Genomic DNA, 8,967 nt, shown 5'->3' with positions numbered 1-8,967 from the left:
GTGATGGCTGAATGGCTTGGAGCCGTGGCGTCTTATTGTCCGAAATAAATCACTTTCTTACATGTTATAACCGTATGGTCATACAATCAGATGCAGCTTCATAATAACAATTCCGTTATATAAATAATGAGATATGCCTTTAGATAACGACTGCTCTCCTTAAAGTTATGGTGGGGCCCAAGGGAACTTTCATGAAATAAATAAAGATAATAATTGCTGCTTTTTGAGAACATGATGCACTGGTGGGTGATGATAAGAAAGAAGTAGGGTTTCATGGACACTTTGCACATTAATGTTGAATGAGCCCATGATGTAAACTATATACCTCGGAAATTTGAAGGCCCTGATATGTTACTTTATCCGCAGCCGTAGATCAGTTTGCAATGAAGGCCCCCCAAGTGTCAAGTTTTCCAGTTTTCAAGGTTGATAGCGGAAATGGTGGGCTCATCCTAATACTACCTGGCCAAGTAATGCATATAATCATGGCTGATGTTGAAAAAGTCTTTCAACTCAAGGGATTTTTGGCAAACATGTGAAAACATCAGGACAGAAGGGCTTACATTTAGCACCTCTAGATTGATTATTTTTTATACTATTGCTTTTTTCTCTCTTCTTCTATATTTTAGTATCTTTTGGCCTCTTGCTTAGGGCAATTGTAGAACAGTACGCAATGGGCTGTGTGCACCTTTCCTAACTGCACCAGCCAGTTGAATCACTGTTGGTCTCCATAAATTGCCTTTGTTTTGAGCACAATCTCATGTTTGAGATGGTTGGTAGATATTGAATGAAGTTGATATGGGTGCTTGCATCTCTACAACAAAGTTTAACGGTTGTGGTGATGGAGTGCTAAAAGATAATGCTTTGTTGGCTAACCAAGGAGAAGTTGAGAAAGGAGATCTGGACAATGCAGAAGAAGGAAGGAGGTTCTATTGCAATCAACCGCCTAAGAATGTATCCCTCTATTCTCAACAAGGGAAGAAAGGCCCCAACCAAGACGCAGTAGTGTTCTGCCAGGTTCTCTCTCTCTCTCTCTCTCTCTCTCTCTCTCTCTCAAAGCATGTTGCATCCTCCAACTTGAGGGTTTTGTAGGTTCACAATACTTTTTTGGAATTTGTTTTTCAAAAAATTGTTTTAGGTTCTCAATTTTTTTGTTTAGCGAAAAGGCTCTCAAATTAATATTGGTGAAGAATGGCGACTACTAGAAGGTCGAAGAACTTTGCTTAATAAATAAACCTTGTTGAAAGAAAACGCAAACAGAGACTATTGAAAAAATATCAATTCCCAAATAATTATTATCACATGAAAAACTTTTTGCATATGATGAACACCAAGTAATGGAAATGTTTAGATATTTCTTGATTTTTCTATTCTGTTTAGATGCATCCTCACAGAAGTGTGCATATATTAGTAGGCTTGAATTCCAAACTGACCTTCTGCAGCATTTTGGTCTTCCATGTTCAATTACAACCAACTTACTCTAGATCAATTGAAACCACCACCCATTCCCAGTTCTTAAGAATCCTTATATCCACAAAATACACTTCTGTAAATCCCTTTTCTGGGTTCAAGTGAGAGAGAGATTGAGTATTTTTCTTTACAGCCAATTCAAATAGTAAGGATAGGCTTCAAGCTAAAGATAGATGCTTTTAAAACAGAACTGTTTCTTTTCCTTATCATTTTATGAGAATAAAAAACAAGTGCGTGTTATTCTGAAAAGAGCAATTTTTTTTTATATTTTCATGAAGGACTATGGAGTTGGAGAGGGTGCATTCTGTGGGGTATTTGATGGGCACGGCCAAAATGGTCACTATGTGAGTAGAAGAGTGAGAGACTGCTTGCCTGCAGTGCTGCTAAGGCAATGGAACCACTGGCTTGCCCAAGATGGAATTGTGGAGGGGAAGAAGGTTGTTTTGGATTCATCCAAGGTCTTCGATGGGTGGAAAGAGTCATGTTTTAAGGCGTTTATGATGATGGATAAAGAGCTCAAGCTTCAACAGGCCATGGACTTCTCATGTAGTGGGACAACTGCAGTCACCATTATTAAACAGGTTATTCCTTTCTTCACCAAAAAACCCAACTTTACCATGAACCACTCCAGTTAACTTTTCAATGGCTTGGGGATTTTTCTCATTAAAAAAATTTTAGATACTCAATGGCTTAGGCCTAAATGGTTGCAATATGGTTCGGATCACGGTTGACCTGACACTGGATCCGATTTTCAATAAGTGGGTCCAGCCGATTTTCAGTAGATAAAAAATGGGTTGATTTAAACCCGGTAATGATCCTATTCTGTTCCAGTTTTGAACCTATTTATTTACCTATTTTTCACACGGATCTTACTGAAACTGATATTATTTGTTCCAAATCCAACCGGGTTATAAAGTGGACGCTATTTTATAGAGTGTATCTGCCTGAAATGCCTTCAATCAGATCATATATCTGATCCGGATCGGACCCACTTGCACCCCTAGGTCTAGGATCACCATTATGGTTGCCAACTTTCCATGCCCTGAATCCTTCAAGGTCTATAAGAAATTTGAGAAAAAAATGATAGAGACCAAGAATCTGTCCCAGGTCCATTATGGTATCTATGCTTCTCGTGACAACTATTTGGTTGCAGAGCCAATTACTCAAGGCTCACTAGGCTAAGGCCTAGTCAAGTCCCAGTTTGACCAAGTTCTCATACTGGCCTATGCTAGAAGAGGGGATTCCTATTTGACTGGTTGGTCTATAATCAAGGGAATATTGTCATTATGAAAAACTTTTTTCTTGAGAAATTCAATAATGAGTCTTCAAGCCAATAAACCAATGAGGGAATCCCTTGAGAAAATGGGAGACAAACCCCTTGATCATGCTGCACCTTGTCTTATGTCACAAATATCGCTGATATTTTGAGAATATCATGATTTTTTCAAAACGATCCGATATTAATATGATATAGTCAGTTTCTTGGTACTGTTACATTATTTAAAACTTACACTTTTAATACCTTTCATAGTTTTGTATATGCTGATATTTTCTCGAGAAAAACAAAAAATGTTCATAATACCCCGACATTTTCCCAAGAAAGAATTTGAGACATCGATCCTGACATATGCATGGTTTTGAAAATAAAATATCAGGGTGATGACCTAGTGATTGCTAATCTTGGAGATTCAAGAGCTGTGCTGGGGACAATTTCGGAAGATGGTGCTTTGACCGCCATACAGTTGACCATTGACCTCAAGCCAAGTGTGCCACGTAAGCCCTAAGATCCCTTAATTAGAATATGCCTATTTGTTAAATGGGTATCCATGTGGCAATGGGCCCAGCACCATAATGATTATACGGGTGCCATAGACCAAAGTACTGGTTGAGCCCAGGCAGTAAGTATACATCACATGAGGGTGGGCCCAACTAAGATACTTTGTTTGTTTGGACCCAGCTTTACAGAGTGATGCTGGACCGCAATGCAAACCAATTTGTGTTCAAATTGTTTCGGCCATATTTTTTGTCACATATCTGGATCTGGATGTAGATGAAACTGGGCGGATTTCACGATTTACTGTCCGGGTCCAGCAAAAATGTTTTGTGAGATTGCCTCATGCAAGTTTGCCATCCGTCATTGAGTCGCGTTGGATCCGTTGTAGCAGGCTTTGTGAAAAAACCCAACTTGTGCTGGCTAAAAACTGCCCTAACCATTTTAATCAAAAACATGTAAAACATGTAAAAAGATACGCACCCCTTAGTAACAATTATCACTATATTTTGGAAAAATATCACAAAAAAACACAACGTTGTGGTAAACATTAGAAAAGTTAACAGAATAATGGTATTTTCAAAGTGTGGAGATTTTATCATTCAACTGAATGCATTACAATTATATATTAGAACTGAACATGTTAGGACGCATTTCTCGTTCTGCTCCATAGGTTTTAAGTGTTTTATGATAGATCTGAACTGTTAGATGTGTTTAGCATGTTCGATTTAGTGGGAATCGACTCTTAGATCATGTTTTTTTGATGAAAACCATGTTTTTATGAGCTGGAAAAAACTGGTACCTTCATAGCCATTGATTTTGGGTCAGCGGAAAAATCTGTATACAGGTCAGATTTCGACAATCCAAAAGTCAGTTCCTACTAAACAAAATCTATAGATCACATCTACAGTGTTAGACGTGAGAAAAAAATACTTGAAACTATGAGTTTTGAAGGGGCCCAAGGAGTCCTCACAAAAAAGGAGCCTATGGAACACATTACTCATTATATATATGGAGAGAGAGAGAGAGGAGGATGGTCCTACCCCTTTTTTTCGTTAGGTCCTATTAGGACCCTCTAAAAAGCATACTTTCAAGTATATTTTTTGCTTATTATGAACCGTGTTTATCATTACTTATCTAGTAAGAAACAAGCTTTCTTTCAAATTGATTTGATGTAAAAATATAAATATTTTATCATTAAATTTTACTAAATATCAACCATTGTTTTTTTTTACCTCTTTAAAATGCATGTTCCCTATTGAGTAAACAATGATAAAAATATGTAGTACAAATCGAGCAAAAATACTTGAAAGTATGATTTTCAGAAAGTCCTAGACACCTAAAGAAAAAAGTGGTAGTCTCTCTCTCTCTCTCTCTCTCTCTATATATATATATATATATATATATATATATATATATATACACTAGCAAAATCTTTCAAGAAGAAACTTCTGTTAGGTATTTAACATTTTGTAATTTTTAATCCTTTTTTTTATTTGGAAAATTTTGAATATTTTTTCTAGCTAGTTTTTCCCCTAAAAAACTAGGGGAAAATGAAAATTCCAATGTTCTCATGAGAATTTCATGGCTGATAAATTAATGTTTTCTCAATATACTCTTGGGAGCTAAAACTTGCCACTAGCAAAAGCAATATACCATGTCAAGTGGTAAATTTTCAGGATCTTGATTCTGCTTTTCAATTTTCACTGCATGCAACTGTTTTCGTAAACCAGTCTAACAATAGATATGCATAAATGCATGTACATGTATGCATATATGTACTTACAGAAGAAGCAGAACGCATCAAACGGTGCAATGGCCGTATATTTGCTTTGCCAGATGAACCAAAGGTGCAAAGAGTTTGGCTACCTAATGACAACTACCCAGGATTGGCCATGGCTAGAGCATTTGGAGATTTTCGACTGAAAAACTTTGGGATAATTGCAGTCCCACAGATCTCTTACCGGGGACTCTCCACCAGTGATCAATTTATCATCCTTGCAACTGATGGGGTAAGTCACAACTCTTGCATATATGAGCAGAAAAATCTGCTCAAATGAGATCACTGGAAATTATGAATTTGTTCAGAATTTCAAATATGTCAGCATACTTCAGAAATCTAAAAATATCACAAAAGAACATAATCCCATCTTCTAAAATAACAAAAAGTATTTCATCATTTTGAGGAAATTACAGGTACACTGCACTTGGATAATAAGTGCTTGTGGTCCTAGATACAATAATAACTGTCATATTCATTCTGTAGATTTATCTGTTTTACGTCAATTGGAGTTTGGGAATCAGAAAGATTTAGAACTTCCTGATTTTCAAATATTTAGAGACTGAAAAACCAGATCCATGATTGGTTTGGGTGAAGAATATTCCAAATGCTGCCAAACACCAAAACTTCGTGGAATTTAATAAGTTCCAGTATTTTTGATAACCTCATAATCAATCTTTTGTGGCATCCAAGCTTTGTTGTTATTTTGGCTCAAAATTATTAGCCGTTTGAACCATGCTTATTGGCCATATAACCCTCTCTTTGCTTAGCTGTTTTTGGGAAATGAATTTTGGAGGAAAATTTCACATGAAATTTCTTTACTCACACCTTAATCATTTTTTAAAAACACAATGAGTTTAAAACGTGTAGAGTTAACTTTGACGGCAAGGCTCTTTAGGAGCTTGTCAATTGAACTTTAAACTTTTAACTTCGAGGTTTAGATTTAGAGTTGGATTCATATACGGATTAGGATTCAGATTCGGCTCAGTTTGATTTGATCTTAGTCTTGGTTTGACTTTGACCATTCTTTTTATCACTCATTTTTTACCTTTTTCTACGTCATAAAACCCCTTTAAAAAAGTTTTAAAACCTTAAACCTTTATTCTAAAACTGTTTTTGAGGTTGACCTTTAACCAAGGTCTATTTTTTACCCAATTTGAGCATACCACCTGGCCCAAACAGCTAGCCCAATGTTTTGGACATTAGTGGGTTCATTAAGGCTATTAATTTTATGGGTGCATGCTAGACCATCATTTACTCATGCATGGAAGTTGGGGTCTGAACGTTTTTGGTCCTGTTAACCAGGGTTTATTTATACCCTGGGCGACCCTTAGTCTGATCTCTATAGCTCAAGTCCCTTTCCTTTAGTTATTGCAACCTCTTCTTTTCTCTTTTCCCACAACCCTCTTCTTCTCTCTTTGGTGCTGCTTTGGGTAATCATGTCGTGATGGAAGATTACCTTAGTGTACAAAGTAATCGGTATAACACGAGTAGGTGAGGGCTTGGCTGTATCCTAAAAGTGAAATTGCAGTTCACCTTCTGTAACCAGGCTATTGATTTTAAGAGAGTGCCATGTTGTGTGCCTTCAAGCTAATTTGGATCTCAACATCTCCAAGGTTGCACTTCAGATCATGTAAAATTTACCAACAAACAAGTATTTATATATTTATACTTTCAAACTCGTGAACAATAGTAGATAAAATTGACGAGTTTTTGCAAAAGAATAAAAAGAAAAACAAATCACCAATTATGGAATGTTTTGAATAGTTCTCAAGTTTTAGCTCATCTCTTGGAATTTTGTTCAAAAAATAGAAATATTGTGGCTAGATGTAAAATACATAGATCAACTTCTAGAACAAGGTATACTTGTTACTCTTTCATATTTAGCAATATGGTATCAATTGAGTGTCTTATGTTTGCAGGTATGGGATGTTCTAAGTAACAAGCAAGTAGCATCCATTGTTTGGTCTGCATCAAGCAAAGAAATTGCTGCAAAAATTGTAGTGGACTCAGCTGTTCGTGAATGGAGGCGCAGGTTTCCGTCTTCAAAGATGGACGACTGTTCTGCGGTTTGCCTTTTCCTGCATAACTAGGAGAAAGAGTTCAGCTAACAATTTTGAACAAGAGAATATTGTTAAGTTTGTCACTATAAAAAGGTCTATTTGCCATTATGTGACACATGACCATGTTCATGAACCCATGTTGCTCCTACTACTAGTGGCAACATAGAAGTTTATGGATTGTTCATGTTTCAACTGATGCCCAACATGCCTTTTAGTAATTCTATACAAAAGTGTGAAAGCTAACTTCGTGTGGTTTGTTTTCTGTATTATATGAAATGTACATGTTTTCCCATTTAAAATGAGTGCCTATTTGGTGTGATTGGACCACATAATTGGATGGTATCATATAAAGGTTTGCATATGCTAAAGGGCACAAAGCTATGCATGACATGCATCAATCAGTCTTCTTCTTTTTATCAATTACATGGGGGAACCCACATCAGGTTGGGAGGTTCTTGCTTTAGCTTTGCTACAAGGGTAGCACACCCTCCTTATCGAACTTGCAAAGTCATTCAACTTGAACATTTTAAGCCAACCCACCCAGCCATGTAAGCGCGTCATTCAGTTAATGTTCGTTAGATCAAGAAATTTTACCATTGTAAATACGGACAGTAAAGTAGATGGCACTAATTCTTAACAGAATATCATAACTGCGAACTAAAAAATATAACACACTTGGCCAATTTACTATTTTTTGGCAGTTTTGCTCTTTTGTTTGGTTGAAATCATGGTGCTTGAGTTTTTCAGGCCAACTTACATGGCACCTGAATTTTTGAGGCGACAACTTAGACAAGTGGTTTGACAAAGCACTTAATTTTTCAGGTGATAAAAGAGTAACTGTCAAAAAAAATCAATTGCCCAGATTTGTCATAGTTTGAACTGTGAATTGTCCATGTTTGTCATATTTTTTTTATCTCAGCCAAAAAACAGAATGGTGCCAAAAGTGATGCCAATGAACTCCAGCCTCTTCATTAGTAGAGTAGGAAATGTTTGCAATGAGCATTGTTGATCTTAATCATGCTTCACATGAAGTGAAACATAACCAAGATCCAGATTAGAACTTTCAAAGAAGTTCAGCAACAGTAAATGATGCTTGAACTTTTTCATGACACCAGACAGAAAACACAAGTATGATTTTGGATCAATGTTCGCCTTATCACGAGCGGCTTCACTCAAATCAAAGGAATAGATTTCTATGAGATATTCTCTCGTCATAAAATCAGGAAGTATTAGAACAATCCTTATTGTTGCTACTCTTGTCAACTAGGTCTTGTCAGTGGGCTTTGGGCCACTCACAAACCCAACTGATGCCACTTATAAAATAACTAATTTTCAACAAATTTATCAATTTAATTTAATACATAATTTAAAAATTATATTTTTTATTTTAACAATCATGAAAAAATATGCAATATTACCCTTTGGACCATGAACAACAGTTCAGGGGTGCTCAAATTCGAGTGAAGGAATCAGGGCTTAGATTACCGATTCATAACTCCTGTGCAATACGATTTCATTGGATCCTCCGTGCCCACTTCATCTTTGTAAAGAAAGGAAAACGTCTTCAATAGGGTTTTGTTTTTAAATAATTGTATTCAACGGTCTTCTTTTTCTTTTTGGTCTGCACCCATATTTTTTTGGGTGGGATTCAATTAAAAAGCACATATCCATAAATCCGTCATGATTCTCATTTTTTAAGTTTGTTTTTGCGTCATTAAATCAAATTGTATTAGTATGTGAATAGGATGGCTGTTTGATTTAATTATGATCACATGGTTTTTCTGTGTTTACATATGAATTGATTTTATCTACAGAACTAAAATTTTAAAGCATAACCTCGTTAGCAAGATTGCAAAATAATACTCATTGTTATAATAAGATGAAGG

General features: G+C 36.1%; 1 protein-coding gene across 1 annotated transcript; it reads left to right on the top strand.

Annotated features, from left to right (window-relative positions):
• The first annotated feature begins 795 nt into the window (after window positions 1-795).
• On the top strand, window positions 796-7,111 carry LOC149814911 (putative protein phosphatase 2C 12). The gene is made up of 5 exons (XM_089990444.1): window positions 796-1,014; window positions 1,746-2,048; window positions 3,123-3,240; window positions 5,027-5,250; window positions 6,941-7,111. The coding sequence occupies exons 1-5, from the start codon at window positions 796-798 to the stop codon at window positions 7,109-7,111; spliced, it is 1,035 nt and encodes a 344-aa protein (XP_089846570.1).
• The last annotated feature ends 1,856 nt before the right edge of the window (window positions 7,112-8,967 follow it).

This window comes from Nuphar pumila, chromosome 15, assembly GCF_984573655.1.
Source record: "Nuphar pumila chromosome 15, dmNupPumi1.hap1.1, whole genome shotgun sequence".
Classification (NCBI taxonomy): Eukaryota; Viridiplantae; Streptophyta; class Magnoliopsida; order Nymphaeales; family Nymphaeaceae; genus Nuphar; species Nuphar pumila.
This window is presented reverse-complemented; position numbering and strand designations above follow the sequence as displayed.

Excerpts from the sequence above, each read along its gene's own strand:
- LOC149814911 (XM_089990444.1), top strand. The coding sequence starts at position 796 with ATGGGTGCTTGCATCTCTACAACAAAGTTTAACGGTTGTGGTGATGGA. Across the intron at positions 2,049-3,122 it reads CAGTCACCATTATTAAACAG|GGTGATGACCTAGTGATTGC; the intron begins GTTATTCCTTTC and ends ATAAAATATCAG. Across the intron at positions 3,241-5,026 it reads CCTCAAGCCAAGTGTGCCAC|AAGAAGCAGAACGCATCAAA; the intron begins GTAAGCCCTAAG and ends ATGTACTTACAG.